The 25195-nt window shown below is 41.3% G+C and overlaps 4 protein-coding genes and 2 long non-coding RNA genes across 9 annotated transcripts; 3 read left to right on the top strand and 3 right to left on the bottom strand.

Moving 5' to 3' along the window:
- Positions 1-6: 6 nt before the first annotated feature.
- On the top strand, positions 7-5717 carry rida (reactive intermediate imine deaminase A). Of its 3 annotated transcripts, none has more exons than XM_077590335.1 (6): positions 18-213; positions 3801-3906; positions 3991-4045; positions 4117-4185; positions 5065-5120; positions 5388-5717. In XM_077590335.1, the coding sequence occupies exons 1-6, from the start codon at positions 137-139 to the stop codon at positions 5442-5444; spliced, it is 420 nt and encodes a 139-aa protein (XP_077446461.1). In that variant the 5' UTR covers positions 18-136; the 3' UTR covers positions 5445-5717. The 3 variants fall into 3 exon arrangements, with proteins under 3 accessions (XP_077446460.1, XP_077446461.1, XP_077446462.1); XM_077590336.1 differs by lacking the exon at positions 18-213 and adding an exon at positions 261-434; XM_077590334.1 differs by having other exon boundaries at positions 7-213; positions 3801-4045.
- On the bottom strand, positions 5203-6983 carry LOC144066923 (uncharacterized). Its single transcript, XM_077590337.1, has 5 exons — positions 6928-6983; positions 6701-6816; positions 6309-6533; positions 6169-6228; positions 5203-6096 (listed from the first exon to the last, which is right to left on the bottom strand). Exons 2-5 carry the CDS (start codon positions 6789-6791, stop codon positions 6083-6085), a joined length of 390 nt encoding a protein of 129 aa, XP_077446463.1. The 5' UTR covers positions 6792-6816; positions 6928-6983; the 3' UTR covers positions 5203-6082.
- A 499-nt stretch (positions 6984-7482) lies between these two features.
- rpl30 (ribosomal protein L30) lies at positions 7483-8750 on the top strand. The gene is made up of 5 exons (XM_077590338.1): positions 7483-7585; positions 7697-7748; positions 8026-8171; positions 8447-8577; positions 8649-8750. Exons 2-5 carry the CDS (start codon positions 7728-7730, stop codon positions 8699-8701), a joined length of 351 nt encoding a protein of 116 aa, XP_077446464.1. The 5' UTR covers positions 7483-7585; positions 7697-7727; the 3' UTR covers positions 8702-8750.
- A 731-nt stretch (positions 8751-9481) lies between these two features.
- laptm4b (lysosomal protein transmembrane 4 beta) lies at positions 9482-17038 on the bottom strand. Its single transcript, XM_077591232.1, has 7 exons — positions 16768-17038; positions 15773-15890; positions 14558-14631; positions 14355-14477; positions 14172-14270; positions 12033-12128; positions 9482-10532 (listed from the first exon to the last, which is right to left on the bottom strand). Exons 1-7 carry the CDS (start codon positions 16858-16860, stop codon positions 10458-10460), a joined length of 678 nt encoding a protein of 225 aa, XP_077447358.1. The 5' UTR covers positions 16861-17038; the 3' UTR covers positions 9482-10457.
- Positions 17039-20147: 3109 nt separating this feature from the next.
- LOC144067083 (uncharacterized) lies at positions 20148-25190 on the bottom strand. 2 transcript variants are annotated; one of them, XR_013297830.1, is made up of 5 exons: positions 24632-25190; positions 22076-22201; positions 21914-21987; positions 20924-21812; positions 20148-20710 (listed from the first exon to the last, which is right to left on the bottom strand). It is a non-coding gene; the product is annotated as an uncharacterized LOC144067083 (long non-coding RNA). The 2 variants fall into 2 exon arrangements; XR_013297831.1 differs by lacking the exon at positions 20148-20710 and having other exon boundaries at positions 20800-21342; positions 21516-21812.
- LOC144067084 (uncharacterized) lies at positions 20161-22370 on the top strand. Its single transcript, XR_013297832.1, has 3 exons — positions 20161-20280; positions 20346-20428; positions 21895-22370. It is a non-coding gene; the product is annotated as an uncharacterized LOC144067084 (long non-coding RNA).
- Positions 25191-25195: the final 5 nt, after the last annotated feature.

Below are 25195 nucleotides of genomic sequence, written 5' to 3'. Positions count from 1 at the left end.
TGAATTTATAAACACAAGCGCCATCACTTCCGGCGCGACCGCCTGTCAGAAAAACTTGGGGGCAAAGTTCCTCCTTTTCTTTCGGGCATAAACAATACACAAGCTCTCAAGCAGCGTCCCTTTATTGCAGCGTTTAATGACGGGAAAAATGTCCACTCTCATCAGAAAATGTATTAACACCGCCACAGCACCGGCTGCCATCGGCCCCTACAGGTAACGAACGGTTATTAGACATATTTTAAATGCATTGCATGAGAGGTGTGTCTTAAGGGGGTCAATGAACTCAAGCGATAACATTTTAAAGTGAGATTTGGAGCAAAAACAAGAGAGTCCAAACTCTCTTCGACGAGCAGCAGGTGACGTCAAAATATGGCGACAGTTCGCAGGCAGATAACGTACACGGCTAAAGCTCCGGTCAGGCAGGGAATTTACAGGTAAGATGATTGGAAAGACCACTTGCACGTATTGTTTTAATTTGTTATTTATTTATTTGTACACAATCGTTTCGCGTTGTCGTTTTTATCGTGTAACATTGCAACGTGGGTCTAAAGCAGGGGTCTCGAACTCAATTTACCTGGGGGCCGCTAGAGGCCGAGTCTGGGTGAGACTGGGCCGCATCAGGATTTCCACAAGAAAAGCACTGATAAAACATTCCAACGTTATCAAATACCTTTATTTTTTAACAAAAAATAATGAATTAAATAAATTAACTTAAAGATGAATAAAAAATCAATCAATCAGTAATATAAAACCAAATAATACTAATGAGCATACAGTAGATATACACTGGCTGGCTAAGTAGAGAAAATGAATTATTTTTATTCCGTTTCAAATGTCTGTATTAACAGCTCTTTAACCTTTAACTTTCTGAACTTGAATGGAACATTGAACATGAAATATTCTGAACACGGCTTCTTTTGCCTACTCCTTGCTGCTAGAGACCTGGCAGCGCTTCTTCTCACATAGTCACATTTGGCTTGAGGGAGGAAGCAGTGGAGACCCTCAGTAGAGCTTGAATATGCTCATCAGTAAGTCTGGACCTGTACTTGGACTTATTGAAGTTCAAGGTGGAGAAGAGCTTCTCACACAAGTATGTGCTCCCAAAAAGGCACATGGTCCGCTTGAACCTTCGGGAAAGTTCAGGGAAGCTGGGGGTCAACTCTCTCAAAAATTGCCCAAGCTTGTCTGCTTCTCCACTCACCTCCCTGAACTTGGCTTTGAGTGCAGAGTTGCACTGCAGGTCAATGAGCTCCATTTGAAGTTCAGGAGGGGCATCTTGCACATCAAAGGAGAAGGGGTCCGCAAAAATTTGAAATGTGGCTTTGTGTGTCTTGAAGTCTGCAAATCTGTGATCAAATTCCTCCTGTAGCTTCGAAATGGCCTCAACATACTTCTCACCACTGAATGGTGTGCCTGCATCCACGAGAGCCTTGCATGCTGGGAAATGGCAAAGGTTTGTCTGAGAGAGCTGGGCTTTCCATAACACAAGTTTAGTGCAGAATGCTCTCACGTTGTCATAGGCAGCACTGACAAGTTGCCCCTGGCCTTGTAGCTTCTTGTTCAGTACATTAAGCTCATGTGTGATATCAACAAGAAAAGCCAAGTCCATGAGCCATTTGGGATCACTTAGCACAGGATCAATCAACTCACAAACGGCGTAGCTAGCTTTGACTGCTGCATTACTGTCTTTGGTAGCCTTCTTGAAGAGATCCTGTTGCCTCAGAAGACGTGTTTTAAGACTGGCAACCTGGTTGGCTCTCTCATCTCCCTGGTATTTTTCGTACTCCACAGCATGTCTCGTAGTACAATTACGTTTCAAATTGTATTCCTTGTGCACCGCAACTTTTTCAGTGTAAATGAGACACGTCGGTGTGCCCCTGTGTTCAACAAAGAAATATTGCACTCCCCACTTTTCTTGAAACTGTCTGTGCTCATCACCGACCTTTCTCTTCATGGCAGGCTTTGAAAGAGACATCTCTGGGGCTCTGTAATATGTTTTTCCACTTGGAATGAGTCTCGGGTTGATCTTTCACATTCAGTCGCGCGGGTTTGTGGCGCATGTGCACTTTCGCTCTCCGTTTCAATCGCGGAGATGGCTACAGACACTGACACAGGCTGGATCACGGATCATAGCGCCTCATTCAGTTCTATGGTGAGAGCAGCGGAGGAGTGTGCGCGCCGAGCGGAGTGATCGGCCTCACGGCTTCTCCTCCGCCCAGCTGATTGGAGGAATGAATGAGTGAGTGAGCGAGGCACTGGACAGCCCGGCCGATGTCCCGCCCTCCAGAGCCGTATACCTCACCGTGATTGGTTCATTCAGCTCCGAACCAAAGTTCCCTCTAATTTTTTGTTGGTCTGAGCAGAAAGACAACCTCCCCGAGCGCACTGAGTACCAGTGTGAGCGACATCATCGGTACTCGGATGATTCGCCTAAAGACGTTTCGCCGACGGACGTTTGACAGACGGGCAGGTCGCCGAATGGACGTTCCACCGAACGTTCATTCGGCCGAACGGAGGTTCCGCCGAAACGGGATTCGAACGCTCGCCCCGCCGGATCGTGTGTGTACAAGTTTTTCAACCTCGGCCCGCGGGCCATATACGGCCCGTTAGGATTTTTAATCCGGCCCGCCGCCGGTGTTGTCCAAATTATAGTAAAAATCAATGTTCGTCTACCATCAATGGCAGTCCGGGAATAAGCACTCTTGGGCAGGCAGATGTAGCAGAACCGAGCCATAAAATGACAGCAATCGGGTCAAATCCATCCTAAAACAGCATTTAATGATTAAATACAAATACTGGATGATATCGCGATGGAGGCAAAAAAACGTCTATAGACGTCCATTCGCCAAACGGCTCAAAATGCTCTCAAATTCGGTCAAATCCAGCTGAAAACAGCGTTTAATGATTAAATACAAATACTAGTATTTGTATTTAATCATTAAACTAACAAATACTAGTACGACCTGTCCGTCTGTCAAACGTCCGTCGGCGAAACGTCTTTAGGCGAATCATCCGGTCACAACATCATCATTGCTCGCTATCGGCACACCAGTATCACACCTGCCACAAGCAGGTGCATGTCAATGTTCCCTCTAATTTTTCATGTAAAACATGCTGTAAAACAAGAAAAACATGAGTGGACAGAGCTACTGCCACTGGCTGCCACTTAAACGGCGCCATCATGAGGAAAGGGGTAAAAAAAAAAATAAAAAAAAAAAAATAAAAAAAAAAAAAAATAAAAATAAAAAAAAATTAAAAATAAAATACAATTGATCTTTCATATTAAGACGGGGGCCGCAAATTATCGTCCCGCGGGCCGCAGTTGGCCCGCGGGCCGCATGTTTGAGACCCCTGGTCTAAAGGGAGTTTCGATTTTGGACCAATCAAAATCATTATAGGCGGTGCAGTCATTTGAGTGGTACCGATTCTCTCCGTTTGGTGGCGCTCCAGAGTTACGCATGTCAGCCCCGAAGAAGTAAAATTTAGGACGCCGTTAATGTTTAAGCCTGTTTTTAAAGTGCAATAAAAACAAATGTGCTTTTTCTCACCTAATATCTTCATTATGGAGGCTAGCGGGCATTGTAAGAGTCAAATGAACACCTCAGTTGGATAATAGGGGTGTTTCGTGATTAGGACACAGGCACGTTTGTTTATTGGTGACGTCACGATTGAGTTTTAAAGATTAGGGAATATGGTCAGATATTTTGACGTCTTTCAGGTTGGAGGGAATGTAAGAGTGGAGTAAGGTGGGAAATAAATAATGTCATCTTAAGTCTTATTTGACTTTTTTTTTTACTCAGTCAAGCAGTGCTGGTGGACAGGACTGTCTATATTTCCGGTCAGCTGGGAATGGATGTGGCCTCTGGTCAGCTGGTTCAGGGAGGAGTGCAGGCTCAGGCCAAACAGGTTCTATCTCCATACACAAACACATACAGACTCTCAGATGTGGCAAGAAGAAATACTACATTGACTTGTGTAAATGTTCCTCAGGCTTTGGTCAACATGGGTGAGATCCTTAAAGCTTCGGGCTGCAACTACAGCAACGGTAACATCTGGAATCTCACCAGTGCTGCTTTTTGTCACGATGCTAACGTGGGACGCATTTGGCTATTTCAGTGGTGAAGACGACTGTCCTGTTGGCGGACATTAATGACTTTAACGGCGTGAATGAAGTCTACAAGACGTGTAAGTTGATGCTGTTAAAGTTCAAATGATTGTTTGGGCCCTTTTATACCGTATGCGGTCGATTGGTCGCCGGTCTTTTGGTCGCCGGTCTTTTGGTCGCCGGTCTTTTGGTCGCCGGTCTTTTGGTCGCCGGTCTTTTGGTCGCCGGTCTTTTGGTCGCCCGGACCGCGACAACGGGCGACCAAAAGACCGGCGACCAAAAGACCGGCGACCAAAAGACCGACGACCAAAAGACCGGCGACAAAACAAGGTAAAACAACACGGTCTACGCATCAATAAAAGCCAACAATGGCCATGAGCAGTTTCACTGAGCCGACGTGTGAGTGTAGAAGAGTTTGTATGTACATGCGTGGTCCCTTTAAGAAGCTACGAAAGTCAGGGTCTTAAAAAGTTCTCCAACAAAAAACAATAAAAGTCCGGGAAATTTGGAGCTTTTCTTTAGCCTAATAATTAATAGGGCATTAAGTATGACTAAATGGTAATTTGTAGTTTGTATTTAGGGAATTTGAGCAACAATTTAAATGGTAATTATCACTTACCTTCCGGGCGACCAAAAGACCGGCGACCAATCAACCGTGTACCCTTTTATACGGGTGCATTGTGCCAGTTGACAGTAATCGTAGGCCGCTGTGTCAAGAAAAGACAACAGATAAGTAAATGGAAGCTTGAGGCCACCCCGCGTTTGTAAGCGGACACTACGATGCGAGAGGTCAACGTGTAACGTGACCTCCACCGTAAAGTGGAGACTCCTTTGACAACAACACGCTGACCCATAAGATTTTTCAAATCTAGAACAATAAATGGGCGCAACTCCTCAAGACATGATATTTTTTCCCCATAATTAAAGACAATAGTAATATATTTTTTCCCCTTTCACAGTTTTTAGCAGCAACTTCCCAGCCAGAGCTGCCTATCAAGTGGCGGCGCTCCCCCGTGTAAGTACACATTCAACACAAGAATACGACATTACATGCAGTAGTTCAAATTTATAGGATTTTATTTCATTCCATTTTTTTTTAATACATAAGAGTGCTATTTTGGGGTCAGGGTGGGACAGATTAACAGCATTGAATTCATTACAATGTGGAAATGAACTGGATGTATTTTGTGGATTATTACCGACTAAATGAGTACATTTTGTGCTGTCATTCCATTTTGAATTCTCCATTCCGCTTGAAACATTTTGTTTAATATCTCTTCAGGGTGGCCTGGTGGAAATCGAAGCCGTGGCAGTCCTCGGTCCTCTGGCGGACTCCTGACCAGACGGTCAACTCGCAAACAACTTGGAGTTCAGCATGTTTTCCTAACAATACGTGATAAGCTAAAGCTGTCTCTTAGCTCACCGAACCGCTTTCAAACTTTGATACAAAAACCCCACAGAATGGAAGGAAGCACTTATTGTACCGCAGTCCAATAAGTGAATCACACGCAAAAGCAATTATATTGCAGCGCCGTGCCTTAAGTCGCTTTTGTTCATGTAAAAAGAAGCCACAAACGGGGTAACGCCAAATAAAAGAACCTGAGGAACATGGCTTTTCTTGCTTCTGGTTATTTTCTAACATTTTGAATCACTGAACTCATTCATGGAAAGGTGTACTGTATAGTATATATACTATATAGTATTCACAGATTATCAGATTGTTACCATGTAGTATTGTGTTGTGTGTATTACTACCACTTGGAAGAATGAAGGCGTGCACTTTTTTTTTTTTACAATGTGTTAAATCCATGTTAATTCTTAACTTTTGGCATTTTGCCTATGATGTTGCAGTCGATCCAAAACTCTGGAATGGATAAATAAGTGCTATCGTGTTGGAACGGGAAGGCACGCAGTGTTGATGTCACAGTTTCTTCATCTTGGCAATAATAAAACACGTGTCCACTCTTGTGGGCGATGTCATTCACTTGACGCTAAATGAGTCGGGGGAGAAAAAAGATGAGAGGTGTCGTATTGTTTGCTATAACACGATGGCGTCAGCTCACCTATTGTCTCCTCTGTTTCTTGTTTGGGTTCTGTTGAATCGGTGGCTTCTACTTGAGTGGCTGCTATTTACATTTTTTTTTAATGACATTTTAAAATCACTTTTTGGGAGAAGACAAATAACAGAAAGCGTTTGACTTACTGGTTTCTGGAGGTGTGGTCTCAGGACTAGCGTCCGTCGGAGGCCCGGCGGGAATGGCGTTTGGTTCGGCGTCCGTCAGCTGGAGTTCCTCTTCTTGCCTCGGGGGAGGCGCCGCGGTCGTTGCCGACGGCGTCTCGTCCGCGGGCGTCGCATCGGAAGGGTCTGCCGGCGACGTCTGATCGGAAACGGTCTCGACGTCCTCGGCCACGTTGCCGTTAGCCGCCACTGTTGCGTAAACAGGGTACGATGTCATCGTGTGGACAAAATGGGCAGAGATGTTCATTGTGTAGACCATGTCAAAGGTCATTCGAGAGTGGACGGTCATAGACCTCCAATCGTGGCTTCTTTCATTATTAGCAGGTTTAGTTTTTTTCTCAAAGGACTTTTTGTACCTGTGGCGATGGTTCCGTTGGTCTCCTCTGATTTAGCTCCAGGTTTGGTCGAGTCCACCGCTGAAGTTTGGGAACTGGTGGAACATCCCATCCTGTCCCGTCCACGGCAGATTGGACTGGAAAGGAATAACAAAATGTGCAATTTGCGTACGGTCTGCTTTAGTGTCGTGCGTAGCTGTACATCTTGTGTTGCTTCCTGTGTTGTTGCAGTGGTGGCCTGGAGTTACCGAGACACGCCGGGGCAGTCAGTGTTTGTTGTTGACTGTAACTGAGGCTGTTTCCAGGAGGCTGGCAAGAAAAATACATTATTCAAGTGCTCAGCGGCCACTTCCGCGTGGAGGCCATCTCGCCTCACTGTCTAAACTGCAACCTAGTAGTCGTCGTTGAAACTTTCCCATGTTCACCAAATTCTGAATTTCTCCTTCTTCTGCAATGTGGACATTTTTCTGAACAATTCACAATACTGTGCGGTCTTATGGAGATATTTTATATGGATATTTGATGTGAATGGCTGTCAACATGAGTTTGCAAATTCAGCAAAAGTAATGCAGCTCTGTTGGGTCAGGTTGAAAACATTTGGTGGTATTGGTTCACTGACTTAAATCAACATTTCTTTTAACAATAACTTTTGTTACAGGAATAATTAGGTATTCTTTGACAAATGAGATCATTATTATTTCATTCATTTGTCTAATTTTGGCACGTTTGGCCCTCTATTAGATCTGGTAAGTGAAAACAAACCTAATCTAGAAGTCGAAAATTACGTGTGGTTTTGAACGCACCCAAACATGCGCAGATGTCGTTTGCGCACGCCGCTTGTAGTTAGCGCCGCAAAGCATGCTGGGCTTTCCTTTCCTTCCGAGGCCATATTGGAGTAAACTCACCGTAAGAATCTCTTGCAATTTTCCGATTAAAACACCCATAAGTATATTTTTTCACGTCGTGTCTACACCCAGAATGTAATGAAGCGTCTCATGTTTCCGTTTTCGCCCCCAGGTTAGCCGGCTTCGGACTTAAAACCGCAAAAATGGTGGCTGCTAAGAAGACGGTGAGTGGCACGCACTGTTCGCTTCACGTGGAGGCTAACGCCAGTTGAGGCCTGCTAAACTAAGGAGCTAACGTCAACACATCACATTTTAAATAGAGTTAGCTTTACTTTCGGAAGTGTTAGCCACTCATTTTGAAGAGGGCGTAATGTGACGCAGCTTGTATTGACGGCTTCTGGCAATTGCAGAAATAATGCTAACACGGTGGCTAATCTCGCCAAGGAGCTCCGTTTCCGTTGTTTTGCTAGCCACTTTTCAAAATGTGCATTTTGACCGCAGAAAAAGTCGATGGAGTCCATCAACTCCCGACTCCAGTTAGTGATGAAGAGTGGCAAGTACGTTCTCGGCTACAAGCAGTCTCAGAAGATGATCCGACAGGGCAAAGCCAAGCTGGTCATTTTGGCCAACAACTGCCCAGCGCTCAGGTAAATGCCAGCCAGCCAAGCAAATGTCACTAAAAAGTTCTCATTTTTCTTAGCTTGAAAATGTAACCTTTGTGAAATCATTTGGATGGGGATCATTTGAAATGAAATCTATGCTTTCACACTAATAATAATTTGAAACGTCTCATGGGACGAGGGATGAATGTGTTCTAAACAGAACTTAATGGGACACACATTAGTGATCTTTTCACTTAATTTACAAAATGAATTTAAAACAGCCCCCAAAACCCCCAGACTAATTGCTCAAATAATTGCAGGAAGTCCGAGATCGAGTACTACGCCATGCTGGCCAAGACGGGCGTGCACCACTACAGCGGCAACAACATTGAGCTGGGCACAGCCTGTGGCAAATACTACCGCGTCTGCACGCTGGCCATCATCGACCCCGGTGAGTTCGGAGATTCTCCTTGAGGAGACCCGAGAACGTTTTCGTTCCTGACTAATCCTCCCCTCCTGCAGGTGATTCTGATATCATCAGGAGCATGCCCGATCAGCAGCAGCAGGCTCAGTAGGACCACCCCACCCCCCTTATTGTCATAAATAAAGTTGATGTTGACAGCATCTTGTCACTGGCTTTATTATCTTTTTCTTGCAAAGGAAAGTATAGTGCCATGTGTGCAAATGTCCACAAGAGGGAGGCAAAGACTTGATAGGTTTTCAGGTAAGCAAAACATTTATTCCCTAATGTTGGTTTTGCCAGAAAACTTGAGCTTGTCGGTACCAAATCATTTCTGAATTTCGAAATCATGACTGTCAGGGATTGGGCGTCCTATTTCACTTGACAGCAGAATGATAAAAGAGCGTCCGGTTGGGATCGAGGTCGCCGTGTTCGAATCGAGTGACCTTGTTTTTCCAACCGTGATGCTTTGTTTATATGGATTGGATTCGTCCCTGTGGGATGAGGGGGGATTTATCCATCCATAATGGAGTCGCGGGCATTACCGTGGCGGTGAGTCAACCCCAAGCTCCACCTACTTTGCCGGGAGATGGACAAGTGGGTCACAGCCTGTCTGTGTCCTTGCACGCTTTTTGAAATTTGCCAAGTCAGCAAATGTCTTCTGACCTGAATCCTACAACAAATTGGGCTACAAACCCATATCCCTCGGAATTATTTGGGAGTCTGACGGCGTTGCAAATGGTAAAATTATATGCTTAGCCTGCTAGCATCATATCCCCAATCTTTGAATGATATAGTTAAGCACCTTGCTTCCCTCTAACATGGCAAAAATAGGAAACATTTTCGAGAAACTTTATTCTTAAACACAAGTATACAAATCAAACGACACACTTTAGTTGTCTTTAATTTATTAGAATTGAGGACACAACACTGCTTGGAAAGAAGGGGACAGTCCAAGGGATTCCTTAGCGGGTCATCGGTCACCCCGACTGCCGCCATTTTGCCTGAACGAGGAGCCCAGCTGTCCTTGCGCGCCCTGGGAAAATTTACTTTTCTTTTTTTTTCCCCCGGCGCGATGTCACGCCACGCAATGTCATGCCTGTCCCTTTAAAGAGCGCCATCCATCACTCTAATCGCAGCTCTATTGCATGTGCAAAAGTCATGACTCACTCACTCATCAAGGTGCCTAGCATAGTTGCTAAAATAGCTCTATTTCCTATGTCATTCTATTTTTCTAAATAATAGAGGTGTCCGCGAGCACGTGATTGGAAATCCAGCATTTTTCACTGATCGGAATCGGGTGAAAAAGCTCAAATCGTTTTGTTCCACCTGCCGTTGACGTCCGAAACATTCGGACGGCGGAGGCTTATGATTTCGAAATCAATACGTTAGGAGGGGAAAAAGAACTTTTGCCCCCCTGATTCTGATCCTCTATTGGACTAAAGATTTTTCTGGAAAAGTTTGGACACCCCTGAGCTAGGCTAATGCACTGTTCCCATTGGAAGAAAAAAAAAGACAAAAGAGCGCTACGGGAAATTGCCTGGCGCAGAAAAACAAAAGAAGACGTCGCCGTTTTGGCGCCAATCTCTTTTGAAGGAAGACTTTTCCAAGATTGCCACTTCACGCCCACCTCCGCGATACAAAAACTCTGTAGAAAAATAGCCCATGGTTACATTCGAAGAAGGAAGGGGACCAAAAAGTGCTCTCCATCGAACCCACGCCACCAGGGAGATTCACAGTATCGGAAGGAAGCTTATAACAGTTGGCGGCCGACTCAAAGTGCGCTGATGGAGGTCAAAAAAGTGGACGTCCTGGACTTGGCGACGGGGGGGGATTGAGGAGAACGGACGGACGGTGGAGGGGGACGGGGCTCAAGCCTCCACGTATTGGGGAGGCGGCTCCTTGGGCGGGAGGGCTACCACTTCCTCGTACGCCGGGAGAAGAACCTGCGACGGAAAGGACCCAAGTTAATCGTGACCAAATTCATTGCCCGTTTAAAAAAAAAATGAAGGCAACATAAAGCAAAAATGGCGCGAATGTCTAAGCAGCGTGCAAAACGCCGCTCGATGACAAAGATTCATCATGCCGTGCTTCCCGTTGCTAATTCGGGCGAGCGGGAGAAATACGCTCGGGGGTGGGTGGGGGTGGACGCCGTCGTGAGGCGGCGGGAAATCGAGCGGACGAGCGAGCCCTTACGTAACACGCCCGCCGCCACAGAGGACGTGCGAAAAGAGACAAAATGGAGAACGGGTGGACATGAAAACAAGGAAAGACGTGCACTTTTAATTCTCCAGGCTTGAGCCAGCGGTCGCCGTGGTGATGATGAGGAGGAGGAGGAGGTTGGCAAAGGCGAGGCAGAGGCAGATTAACGTCTTACGTATCAATGTTGGGGATTAGTGCAGGCCGTGGGCAGATGGAAAGTGTGAGCGCCATTAAAGCCTCTGGCGAGGAAGACCCGACGGACGGACAAAGTGTACCCAGAATATCGTCTCTAATCTGACAATCATCCCAAACCAATTTTGATTTTACAAAGGGAGGCGAAGAAAAAAAACAGTGCTGTTCCTTTAAGAAATAGCTACACCAAAAAATCCTTTACGCCAAGGGTGTCAGACTCGGGTTGGTTCGCGGGCCGCTTTAACGTCAACTTGATTTCATGTGGGCCGGACCATTTTAAATATAGTATTTAGATTATTTTTTATAAATGGATTAAAAGAACTGGATTAAAAGTCCTGATTTTTCAGTTTTTTATAGATCTACAACAATGTTTATTTTAGCATTTTTTATATATATATATATTTTTAGAATTTAGAAAATTATTTTTGAACTAAAAACACAGAAAAAATGGATTAAAAAATGACAATGATTGATTTAAAAGGGGGAAAATCAGGAAATTTAATATACATCTATACTCTTCATTTGAATTTCATCCTAAAACAGAAAGTCTTTTTTTTAAATATATTTTACAAAATGATTTTTGAACTAAAAACACCAAAAAAATGGATTAAAAAATGACAATGATTGATTTAAAAGGGGGAAAATCAGGAAATTTAATATACATCTATACTCTTCATTTGAATTTCATCCTAAAACAGAAAGTCGGCACTCATCATTTACTTTCCCGGACCACACAAAATGAGGCGGCGGGCCAGATTTGGCCCCCGGGCCGCCACTTTGACACATGTGCTTTACGCCATTTTTAATGCTAATTTTCTTCTTTTTAAAATGGAAAAGTAACTGGTGGGTCAATGTAAAAAAAAAAAGGGTATTGTCATTTTTATCACGCAAAAATTAAATCTTCCTCTTTTTACATTTCTATTTCATAAAAAAGGGGGCGGGGACTGGGAATATTCTCTGGATTTCTGGGCTACGGTAATTCCGCCATATTTTATTTCAGGAAAAAACTTTTTTTTTTTAAAACCTAAACCACGAGAAGCACTGGGACTCACCGTGGTGTCGTTGGCGGTGACGTAGACCAGGACCTCGGTGGCGCCACGCCCGCTCACGTATCTGTAGCAGTTCCAGACGCAAGCGATCAGGTAGGCCTGCACCAAAAAACACACAAAAAGTTCACATTGATTGAGTTCAAGCGCTCAAAATGTTACTATCAAATTTAGCTGCGGCTAACTTAGCCAAATGAGCAACTCCATTTGAAAAGAACAATACTGAAAGGGTGTGGCCAGGCATGAAAATCTGCATCAAATTATGAAGCAATATTAGGATGAACACTCATTTTTTTTATCCTAACTTCCATCCAAGGTCAAATAACTTGCTCCGTGCTTTACGTAATATTTATCCCTCATCGAGCTGGATGATGCGGGCTGCATCCAAAACGTATGACATAACATAGCCTGACTTTGCAGCTCATTCATACAGAATTAAATGCTTTTATTTCGTTTTTTGGGGGGATTTTGTGAGTTCTGATTGAGTGCACTCAATCCTATTCGCTCTTGAAGTTAACAAAAGTGGAAAAAAGGGGCCAACACATAAGAAATAGCTCAAAAATCCCCCCAAAATGATGACACACGCGCTAAAACTCTTATTCTTTAGACCTTTCCCCCCCCTAATATTCCGACTTTATTCTATTTTTTTTCTTTCTTCCTAATTAATTCTCATTTGTACAAATTCGACTTGATAGTCCGTCCGACGGCGCCTTTTTTTCCCCCCCAAAGAGCAGCTTTCTTATTTTGTCGCTTTGCTGGCAGTTTTCTCGCTGCCCTCGTTCGGCCGACGTGTCACCGGGCGTCGGGGGCGCCGCGGTGGGCGGAGCTTGGCAGCCCAACAGCGGCTTCATTGTCTGGTTGTGTGAAAAGGCCGAGCGGCCGGCCAAAAAAACAAAAAAAAGCGACATTCCCCCTATGAAACCATCTGCTCGCTCTAAAAAGCCAGCGCGGGGGAAAGCGTTCCGTCGTTTTCAGTTTGGGAAAAAGAAAAAAGCTAATGTCGTTAGCCGGGATGGGCTCCGGCACCCCCTGCGAGCCTCTCCACGATAAGCGGTTTAGAAAACGAATGAATGCCGTTTACAACGCAAGTTAAAAAAAAAATGCCAATACAGTCGTACCTCTACTTACTTACTCCAAGACTTTTTTTGTAACTTGAAAATTTCGTAAGTAGCGGTGTACTTTATATGTAAATTCTGTCATTCGTTCCACCGTCTTCATACAGCTATCGACTAAACCCTTTAAAATTGGCCAAAGTGTCCCAATTTTGTATGAAATGATAAGGAAACAATTTATTAATGTCTTAAAATAAAGCATATGAAAATGTGCCCAGCCTGTTCTAGCCGTCCACTTTGTAGTACATTTTAGACTTTTATGTGTGCTCTGTGTCTGTGTGTGAAAATATTGACAGGATGTATTAGTAGTTTTTCATCGCTTAATAAGGGGGGTTCAAAATAAAATAAGGAAATTAATTGACTTTTTGGGAGATTTTATAACTTGGATCTTTTTCCTATCTCCAGTCACTCATTAGCACAGGGGTGTCAGACTCGGGTTGGTTCGGGGGCCGTTAACGTCAACTTGATTTCACTTGGGCCGGACCATTTTAGATATAATATTTAGATATATTTTTTTAGAAATGGATTAAAAGCCCTAAATATTCCGTTTTTTATAGATCTAAAACAATGTTTATTTTACCTTTTTTATATATTTTTAGATTTTACAAAATGATTTTTGCACTAAAAATACAGAAAAAAATGATAAAAAATGACAATTATTGATTTAAAAGGGGGAAAATCAGGAAATTTAATTTACATCTATACTCTTCATTTTAATTTGATCCTAAAACAGAAAGTCGGCACTCATCATTTACTTTCCCGGGCCACAGAAAATGATGTGGCGGGCCATATTTTGGCCCCCGGGCCGCCACTTTGCCACATGTGCATTAGCATATTAAAAAAATTGTAACCTGAAATTTTCATACCTAGAGGCATTCGTAAGTAGAGCTATGACTGTATTTCCCATTTCACATTGAAGCGCTCAATAATAACGGTTATTATCAAATATCCCTATTTTTTTGTCGTCAACTCATACGACGGACGCACTAAAAAAAGTAGCACCAAAACAAAAATGACGTCGCGGTCACGCTACCTTGAAGGAGAGGATGCCGCCGATGAAGAGGAGGACCGCAAAGACCAGGCACATGTTATTGGTGGACATGATGTCCTCTTTGTAAGGGAAGGTCCCCGGCTGCGAGGGCGGGGAAATAAAAAAAACAGCGCCGGCGTTAGCGCCAGTCTCCAAAAAAAGGGGCGTCGGCGAGCGCCGGCTCACCAGCTGCTGGAGGTAGTCCTGCACCGTGTTGGGGTAGACCGCCACGCTGAGGGCCACCAGGGTGTTGAGGGCAAAGTCGAAGATTTGGTAGCAGAAGAACGGGATGATCCACGCCGCGTGTTGCTGTGCCAGAAAACGTCCCGTGAGAAGGCGGCGGCCAACGAGGGGGCCGAGGGGTCGGGGGTCAAGGAGGGTCGGCTCACCTTGTAAGCGCCGTACGTCGCCATGCCGCAGATGAGAATCATGAGGAGGGATATCGCCGTCGCTATGCAGATATCTACCAAGAAAAACAAACAATCCCATTTTCAAACATTGGATGAATTAGCTAGCTGTTAGCTAGCACTTTGTTTTCTTTGTCTAACATGTTTTTATTTTTTTGTAATGTATATTTAGGACAGATCTACTCCCCCAAAAGAGGATTTTTCCATTTATTGTCGTTTTCAGTGTATTAAGTAAAGGTGCGTTGGTGTTTAAAATGAATATTACGTCATGTGCTAGCATTTTTTGGATCCAAGATGGCGGCGCGCGCAGGTGCAGCGGCTCTTTGCTCTCCAGTTTGGTGTTTTGTTTTCTCAATCTTATCGTTATTTACGCACCAATTTCGTTAAACGCAGCGGTGTATGATGACAATAAAGGCTTTTGCTTTGACTTATTTCATTATTCCGTTTAAATATGGGGCTTGTTTATGCTAGCGCGTAGCATTTAGCCGTATTTTTCTAACTGTAAATCCGCTTTGGCTGGTAATCTAGTTCTTAAAGGATATTTAACACCAAGGAACATGAGTAAATATAACTTACAATATGTGTTAAGTGTTTTTTATGCCCCTTACAAAATAAAATCAGTCCATGAAGAAAGTCATCGTAAAATAGTGCAAAGTGAGCTTTCTCCTCTCATTTTAAACGCACGAAAATGCCTGATTGTTTGTTTTCTGCCACGCAAGCAAAAGCCGTTTTTCCAGGGCAGGTTTTTGTTTGTTTATTTATTTATTTTTGCTGGCCTCCGTGTACGGACACGGCTGACGTGCCACACAGCGCGCCAGCTAGCTTACCCTGGGGCGGACGGCGAGCGAGAGCGCACGCCAAGCCAGTCCTCAAACAGACGCCGTCTGATTAAAAACGATCCCGCGGGATTACGGCGTCCATCTTGAATGACTCGACCGACGACCGGGGGATTTGTGACGTGTCGCCGAGACCCGACAAAGCGCGCCGTGGTGTTTTTTTTCCCTGGTGATGACCAATGCGTTCTACCCGCTTTGTCCTTCCGGCGCGCCGTCCCTCGTGCGACCCAGTTGTTTGCGATATCCTCGTCAACCAATCCCGTCCCTGTATTTAAACCCTGTGTATGCGTGGAAGTATTGTTTTGTCTTGTTGCTCTGTTAGTGTTTTTTTTTTGGTGTGATGTACGAACACAAAACTCACTGGCGTCGTCCATGACGTCCACGTCGGCACCCAGCTCCGAGCTGGTGAGGTGGTAACGGTATTGCACGGGGTCGTTGAGGGCCGACAGCAGGATGAGTAGGACCACCGCGTTGATGAGCTAATGGGGGAGGGGTAGGATAAAAAAAAATTGAATCAATTTGGGAGAAAATCTACTTTGGCGGACGGCGACCTTGACGCTAATGTTGCGTGACACTTTGCTGAAATGCAAACGTTTTGCGTCTACGTTGGCGAAACGGACGCAAACATGGCCTTAAAATATAAGCGGGGAATAGACAAATTGGACGTGCCCAGTTTGGGAAGGTGTATTAATAGTAGGGTGTTATGGACGGAGGGTGTAAACGCTTAAAAAAAGCCTGCTTGGGGATTTAGACGGCTTAAGCCGTGTACTATACTATGTTTAAAAGATGGGGTTAGTACAAAAGCATCAATGCTAAATTTAACCGCATGTAGAGCAAACGGCCACCACGTCAAATCCATTCATAAATCTCTTACAAAAAGTGTTTTTATTGTGGGTACTTATGTTAGTACATTTCTATTACATGTTCACCATATATAAAAATGCACAATGAGTGTTTGACACCCCACTTTATTATTGAATGAAATGAAATGAATCCCTTTTACTTGCAGATTGTCTGACTGATATTATTGGTATATTAATATTAGCAGTGAGTTATAACTTTAAGAAATAATCACTTGAAATTGAATTGATTTTCATTTTGACATTTCTGCTCGATTTTGCAATGTCTTAATGATCATTTCTATGCTTGAACGAGATGTCCATCCATCTTTCTTTTGATAACAGCTAATATTTTGAATATTTCGGGCAATATTTAATCATCGCAGCATCGCCACGAACAGCTTGTCCATCTCAAATCCATCGCCACGTGAAACCCGAGCCATACGTCGACGATCTAGGTCAATTCGACACATTTCTTGGAGTCTTAAAAATAAAAGATAATAGCAATTCCACTGACCATATACCAAATGCCCAAAATAATGGTGCCCGTCCGGACATGGCAGCAGAGGCAGCAAGTCGTCGAGTACCAGCGGTCCCACGGCGAAATCATCCTCAAATGTTCCTCTCTTGAATCAAGACGAGCACTAATTTACATGAAGAACGGCGTTTTCGTAAATCTCTAATTTCACTGCGGTCAAACCAGTGCGCGTTTTCGTGGTCAAATGAGCGGACGCTCAAATTAGGGCGTCCTGCTTAGTCCAAGCATTACGGTAATTCCATTCAAAACAAAAGCAGTGCTGACTTCCGTGTCTTCGTAGCAAGTTTAAACCCTCCAAATTATACTCTCAATAATAAAAAAATAAATAATTTCACTCGTGTCATGATAGTACAAATTGGCTATTTCTTTTTATTTGGATGTATTTTTCTTTGTACAGATCAAAATTTTCTCGTGAATATTTTCATATTGCCATCAATTATTTGAATATTAAACAAAACGGACACATGAGCCCTGTTTAAAATTGTTTTGAGAAGTTGTTCGTTGGGGTGTTTTTAAAAACAACAACAATTAATAAAAGTATATTCGAGTCTTAGTATATTTAAAAAAAGAAAAAAAAAGTCGGTGCCATTCACTGAATTGACGTCACATTGGTAACCCGGAAGTGAAACGGACCGGAAAAGACAATGGGAAAAAACTGTTTTCGTTGACCTGTATGCTTTGTTTTGTTTGTAAACGTCTTTTCAGGTTTTTAATCGCATGATCTAAACGGCCTAATTTGGGTCAGCTCCAACCAAGACACGTTTGTTAAAGGACATGAACAGAAGTTCACCAAGAAGTTGTTGTTTTTTACATTGGCTGATTTTTGTGTACTCGACGCATGCCGAAAAGGTAAGAAATGCTCCCGTTTTCTCCATTGCAAGCTTCTATAAAGATATACGTAGTTCCACTTGCAGTCATAATATCTCCAAATGGAATTGCGTTTAGTGTTTTTTAATCGTTTCAAAGATCGCACAAGGACAGAAAAGAAGACGGCTCAATGATGAAATTTGAAATTCCTTTATAGACCATTTGTCATAAAACGAAAATCCTAATTGTGGAAAGACACTTTCTCCAGTAATATTGGTGATATCTGACGACTTTATTTATTTATTTTTGGTAATGCCCATGTATAGTAACGCTTCCCCCCCTTAAAAATCGACCATGTATAGTAAGGCTTTTTTCGTTAAAAAAAAACGACATAGTAAGTAAGGCTTTTTTTTTAAACGACATAGTATATATAGTAAGGGTTTTTTTCTTAAAAAACTAAACAGTATGGTAAGGCTTTTTTTAAACGACATAGTATAGTAAGGTTTTTTTCTTTAAAAAAAACGACATAGTATAGTAAGGCATTTTTTGTAAAAAAAAAAACGACATACTGTTGATTCAAAAAAGATTTATTTTTCAACTGGTGCTCGAAATTGGGTGAGGTAAAACTTCGCCGACGAAACGGAGCAGTGGTTCGGCTTCCTCAAATCGTAAGGCTTTTATTCTAAAAAAAAACGACATAGTATAGTAAGACTTTTTTTCTTAAAAAAAACGACATAGTATAGTAAGGCTTTTTTTCTTAAAAAACGACATAGTATAGTAAGGCTTTTTTAAAATAAAAAAACAACCAATTATAGTAAGGCTTTTTTCTTAAAAAACGACCATGTATAGTAAGGCATTTTTTCTTTAAAAACGACCTAGTATAGTAAGGCTTTTTTCTTAAAAAACGACCTGATATAGTAAGGCTTTTTTCTTTAAAAAACGACATAGTATAGTAAGGCTTTTTTTCTTTAAAAAACGACATATTATTGTAAGGCTTTTTTTTCCCTTAAAAAACGACATAGTATGGTAAGGCTTTTTTCTTTAAAAAAACAACCCAGTAAACTAAGGCTTTTTTCTTAAAAAATGACATAGTATAGTAAGGCTTTTTTCTTAAAAACGACACAGTATAGTAAGGCTTTTTTTTTCTTCTTAAAAAAACGACCATTACAGTAAGGCTTTTTAAAAATAAACAACAACCAATTATAGTAAGGCATTTTTCTTCAAAAACGACCATTTATAGTAAGGCTTTTTTAAAAATAAAAAACGACCATGTAGAGTAAGGCTTTTTTCTTAAAATTAACGACCTTGTATAGTAAGGCTTTTTTCTTAACAAACAAAATAGTATAGTAAGGCTTTTTTTTCTTAAAAAAAACGAGTATAGTAAGGCTTTTTTTCTTAAAAAACGACATAGTATAGTAAGGCTTTTTTTCTTAAAAACGACTTAGTATAGTAAGGCTTTTTTTCCTTTAAAAAATGACATAGTATAGTTAGGCTTTTTTCTTTAAAAAATGACATAGTATAGTAAGGCTTTTTTCTTTAAAAAACGAGATAGTATAGTAAGGCTTTTTTTCGTTAAAAAAAAAACCGACATAGTATAGTAAGGCTTTTTTTTCCTAAAAAAAGGGCATAGTATAGTAAGGCTTTTTTCTTAACAAACAAAATAGTATAGTAAGGCTTTTTTTTCTTTAAAAAAACGACAGTATAGTAAGGCTTTTTTTTCTTAAAAAACGACACAGTATAGTAAGGCTTTTTTTCTTAAAAAAAAACGACATCGTATAGTAAGGCTTTTTTTCCTTTAAAAAATGACATAGTATAGTAAGGCTTTTTTCTTTAAAAAATGAGATAGTATAGTAAGGCTTTTTTTCTTTAAAAATCGACATAGTATAGTAAGGCTTTTTTTTCCTAAAAAAAGGCATAGTATAGTAAGGCTTTTTTCTTAACAAACAAAATAGTATAGTAAGGCTTTTTTTTTCTTTAAAAAAACGACAGTATAGTAAGGCTTTTTTTTCTTAAAAAATGACATAGTATAGTAAGGCTTTTTTTCTTAAAAAAAACGACATCGTATAGTAAGGCTTTTTTTCCTTTAAAAAATGACATAGTATAGTAAGGCTTTTTTCTTTAAAAAATGAGATAGTATAGTAAGGCTTTTTTTCGTAAAAAAAAAAACCGACATAGTATAGTAAGGCTTTTTTTCTTTAAAAATCGACATAGTATAGTAAGGCTTTTTTTTCCTAAAAAAGGCATAGTATAGTAAGGCTTTATTTATTAAAAAACGACATAGTATAGGCTTTTTTCTTCAAAAAACGACATTGTATAGTAAGGCTTTTTTCTTGTGGTCTCTCTGACAGGAAGGAGTAGGTTTGGGACCAGCTTGCGGATGAAGCGCCGCCCCGACCGATCGCCTTCGTATTGGCTCGGTATGTGATGTCTTGCCTTGTTGCAGCGATCATAGTGCGTGTGCATAGCCACATCCCCTTACAAAAAACTTTTTAGAATGAAAAAAATATTTCTTATAAATAAAAGTCAAGGTCACATAATAGAACAAGAGATAATTTGCTGTCAACTTTTATTTTTATTTTTTCAGATTAGTGACTAAGGCAAAAATGGAAGACTTGTGGGATGGACAGTCTTCCAACGAAAAGCTTTCCCAAACCGTGGAGAGCGAGGACACCTGAAGACAAAAAAGTAAGTCTAAAAGAGACATTCATGTTGCTGTGCAGAAAATATTTGTTTTCTTTTTATTTTCTTAGACTCACCTCCGGATGTAGGATGTCGATTTCACCAGGTGGCTGACGCGGGAGGAATTCTAGCTCACCAACTTACCATACAAAAGGTAATCGGTTGGATTCCCCGCCTCCTCCAACTTGTCACTTTTCAGGTCAAATAAAAACCGAGTGGGCAGGACTGTACTTTTTAGGGAGGTGGCTTATACACTTAGTCAATTGAGTCGAGCGCCATCCTACCGAAAATACTTTGCCGGTCGAAGTTTAGTGGGTGTGTGGGTGGGCCCCTTGGCGCACACAGTAGAGTATGCGCCTACCACCGAGTGGAAGCTGGTTCGCATCCCGCAGACGTACTCTTGGTGCCTCTCCCCGCCTTCGGCGGGGAGAGGCACCTGCGACATAAGAATAATTACCTTTTACTAAAAAAAACTTTAACATTTAATCATTCCATCAAATTTGTTAAAATGCTTGGCCTAAAAAATCAAAAGACACTGGCTATTAGCTAGGATTTCAAATAAGCCATCCAAAAAGTTTTATTGGACATGACCATGCTGAGTTGGGAGGCGGCTTGCACACTTAGCCAAATTACTCGAGCGCCCTCTTACCGAAAATACTTGGCCGGTCCAAGTTTAGTGGGTGTGTGGGTGGGCCCCTTGGCGCACACAGTAGAGTATGCGCCTACCACCGAGTGGAAGCTGGTTCACATCCCGCAGACGTACTCTTGGTGCCTCTCCCCGCCTTCGGCGGGGAGAGGCACCTGCGACATAAGAATAATTACCTTTTACTAAAAAAACTTTAACAATTAAATTTTACATTTAATCATTACATCAAAATTATTTAAAACAATTGGCCTAAATTAGCAGGGAGGCGGTTTGCACACTTAGCCAAATTCGTCGTGCGCCCTCTTCCTGAAAATACCTGGTCGGTTGAAGTTTAGTGGGACGGTGGGAAGGCTCTTTAGCACGCACAGTAGAGTATATGCCTACCACGCAGTGGAAGCTGGTTCGCGTCCCGCAGAGGTACTCTTGGTAAGAATAATTACCTTTTACTAAAAAAAACTTTAAACATGTTTAAATTTTACATTTAGGTCATTACACCAAAATTTGTTAAAATAATTAGCCTACAAAATCAAAAGACATTTGCTATTTGCTAGTATTTCAAGCAAACCAGCCAAACACTTTTATTGGTCCGAAATACCTTTGCGTCACGCCGGCAACAAAACGCAATCGGCAGTCCGAATCATTTTCAACTGGTTGCTGGCGATAGACATCCAAACGATGAAGAGATGGTGGGGGGCGGTTGGCATTCCCACCACAACCGCATGGTGACGTTGTTCTGACAGTGGCCCTCGTCCACATCTGCCGAGTGACGGGGACACAGCTCAAACCCACGGCTGTCACAGGGTGAGGCAGTCGGGCCTTGACTTGTCAGTCGGTCGGTCGGTCAGCTGCACCCTGTTCTTCTCCTGCTCCTCTTCCACGTTGTCCAATGCATCTTTCATGACACAAAGACAATTATTTCTCAACACTGCCCAAGATGACAACATTTTTTTCCTACGACGCTAATTTATTTACAGTGGCGACACGGTTTTCAACCTGGCATGACGAAGGCGGTGGCGACGTGCATCTGTCCCAACTGCTCCTGCGGCCGGTCAGCCAGCTCTTCCCGACTGGACATGAATGACATAAAGGTCACGTGACCAAAGTGATGATGTCGACAACGATGACAATCGGACTTGCAGATCAATGGGGATTTACCCTCCGGCAAAGTCGTCCGCCTGCATCTGCGGGAGCCATCCAAAAGCATGACCGTGTCAGCCTCCGCTCACTGGGGCGCCGGAGACTCCTGGATGAAGGCGCAATCCGGGGTGCGACGGTACGAGTCTGTCAACAAACAAGGCAAGGCGTGAACTTGTGGGGAACATTTCCTCCATGCTGTAACTTACATTCAACAAATATCTTGTACGTTCACGAGCCTTGTGAGGATTAGCCAGAAGCCAAGATTCATTCATTATGTATACAATAAAGTCGAATATGACTATTATTGCTCAAATGCCTCACAATGCATTTTTTTATTTTTAAAGAAAATAGCCTTACTATACATGGTCATTTTTTTTTTTTATAAATAAAAGACTTACTATACATGGTCGTTTTTTTAAGGAAAAAAGCCTAACTATACGAGGTCATTTTTTTAAGAATAAAGCCATACTATACATGATGGTCTTTTTTAAGAATATAGCCTTACTATACTATTTCGTTTTTTTAAGAAAAAAGCCTTACTATACTATGTCGTTTTTTTAAGAAAAAAGCCTTACTATACTGTGTCATTTTTTAAGAAAAAAGCCTTACTATACTGTGTCATTTTTTAAGAAAAAAGCCTTACTATACATGGTCGTTTAAAAAAAAGCCTTACGATACTATGTCGTTTTTTTAAGAAAAAAAAAGCCTTACTATACTGTCGTTTTTAAGAAAAAAAAGCCTTACTTTACTATTTCGTTTTTTAAGAAAAAAGGCCTTACTATAATGTAATTTTTTAAGAAAAAAGCCTTACTATATATGGTCGTTTTTTTTTTTTTAAGCCTTACTATACTATGTCTTTTTTAAAGAAAATAAGCCTTACTATACAATTTCGTTTTTTAAGAAAAAAAGTCTTACTATACTATTTCGTTTTTTAAGAAAAAAAGCCTTACTATGTCGTTTTTTAAGAAAAAAAAGCCTTACTATACTATTTCGTTTTTTAAGAAAAAAAAAAGCCTTACTCTACTATGTCGTTTTTTTAAAGAAAAAAGCCTTACTATAATGTCATTTTTAAAACAAAAAAGCCTGACTATACATGGTCGTTTAAAAAAAAAAAAAAGCCTTACTATACTATGTCAGAACAATAGTTTTAATCCTATAGTGGTACTAAATCAAAATGAAACAGCTACATAAAATGAAGGAGTAAAATATGTCATATTCTTCACTATACAGACGCTCCCCTACTTACGAACATTCAACTTACGAACAACGGTACATACGAACATGTCTGCAAATTGCGTTTAAGTCCAAAAATGTTCAAAAAAAGTCCAATTTTGTATTTCGCGTCTTTTTCGGAGTAGTACTTCTTTCCGCCGCTAATACCGACGCCTGGCGCTGTGAGAGCTCAGCTCACCCAGCATCTACCTTCCGCATTGCAACGAAGAAGAAGTGCGTGAATGTATCTCCAGTGTGCAAAGAACCTTTTTCATTTGTATCATTAAATATCTCATGCATCCAATATTGAATATGGTTGGTAAAAAGCTAAAGGCTTCTATTGAGGGAGTTGGAAGGAAGAGGCAAGCCATTTCATTTGAAACGAGTGGCAATAATAACGAAGCTTGATGCGCGTCAGAAAGTGGTGAGCGTTGCACATTCAGTACCATTTATAAACAGAAAGATCGAGCAGCAGGACCCAAATATTGAACGTTGCACAAAGTTTGCAAATCAATTGAATGATGCCATACAGTGCTACTGCATCATTTATGATGAAAAAAAGAAGAAAACTGTGCAATCGTCATTAGGTCGCTTCTTTTGGCCAGTTTCTAATACATAAATCTATCTCTCTCTCTACAGTACTGTACATATTCTCTCCATTTTATTAAATGTTTTTTTTTTCAGTACAAACCAATGCGTGTTACTTATACAAGCCTTAAACATACAAATGCACTTATATAAACCTTCAATATACTTATATAGGCCTTAAACATAAATTTTAATACAAAATATTGCACTAAATCAACTTACAAACAAATTCAACTTATGAACAATCGCTCGGAACCAATTGCGTTCGTAAGTTGAGGAGTGTCTGTACTATTTCGTTTTTTAAGAAAAAAGCCTTACTATACTATGTCGTTTTTTAAGAAAAAAAGCCTTACTATAATGTCATTTTTTAAAGAAAAAAGCCTTACTATACTGTCGTTTTTTAAGAAAAAAAAGCCTTACTATACAATGTCATTTTTTAAAGAAAAAAGCCTTACTATACTATGTTGTTTTTTAAAAGAAAAAACCCTTACTATACATGGTCATTTTAATTTTTAAAAAAGCCTTACTATCGAGTATACATGGTCGTTTTTTATTTTAAAAAAGCCTTACTATACATGGCCATTTTTAAAGAAAAAAGGCTTACTATACATGGTCTTTTTTTTAAAGCCTTACTATACATGGTCATTTAAAAAAAGCCTTAATATACGTGGTCATTTTAACAACTAAAAACCTTACTATAAATGGTACATTGTATTTTTGGGGATAAAAAGCCTCACTATACAAGGTGATTTTTGAAGGAAGAAAAAGCCTTACCATGGTCTATTTGTAGAATGTATCTTAAACACGGCGAAGGAAGAGAAAGGCTCTTTGGAACGAGAACTTGCTTGACGTGAAAGTTGTTTCAAATGCAGAAGATGAAGGGAGGGAAGCTGCGTCTCATCAGAACTAATATTTGTCTCTTTTGCCTATTTTTTAGGAAGAATTATTGATCGCTCTTGCCAAAACAAACAAAATAAGCACGCTAAATCAATCTCTTTCGTTTCCTTTTCCGGTCGGTGTAACACTTCCGGACGGAGGCCACGTCCATAAAGTGTCAAAAGTTTAAATGATCGCTATCGTTATGTTTAGTTTCCCCACTTTGGGTTCGTTTTCCATTATTGAGTCTTTTTAATATTTTAAGATTCAATCTACGTGTTGGAAATTGGTTTGTTACTTAAAAGCTTCGTTTATTCAACTTTTTAATCTGAAAAACGGATATGGACGCAACGCAGCTGCTGATTCTGGACATTTTTTGATGCAGGGGTCACGTGTCCACACACTTACCTAAAAGTACCACTAGGCGGCGGTCGTGCTTGCACTAACGTGATTTGGCACGTC

The sequence above is a fragment of the Stigmatopora argus genome, chromosome 21, assembly GCF_051989625.1.
Source record: "Stigmatopora argus isolate UIUO_Sarg chromosome 21, RoL_Sarg_1.0, whole genome shotgun sequence".
Lineage (NCBI taxonomy): Eukaryota > Metazoa > Chordata > Actinopteri > Syngnathiformes > Syngnathidae > Stigmatopora > Stigmatopora argus.
This window is presented reverse-complemented; position numbering and strand designations above follow the sequence as displayed.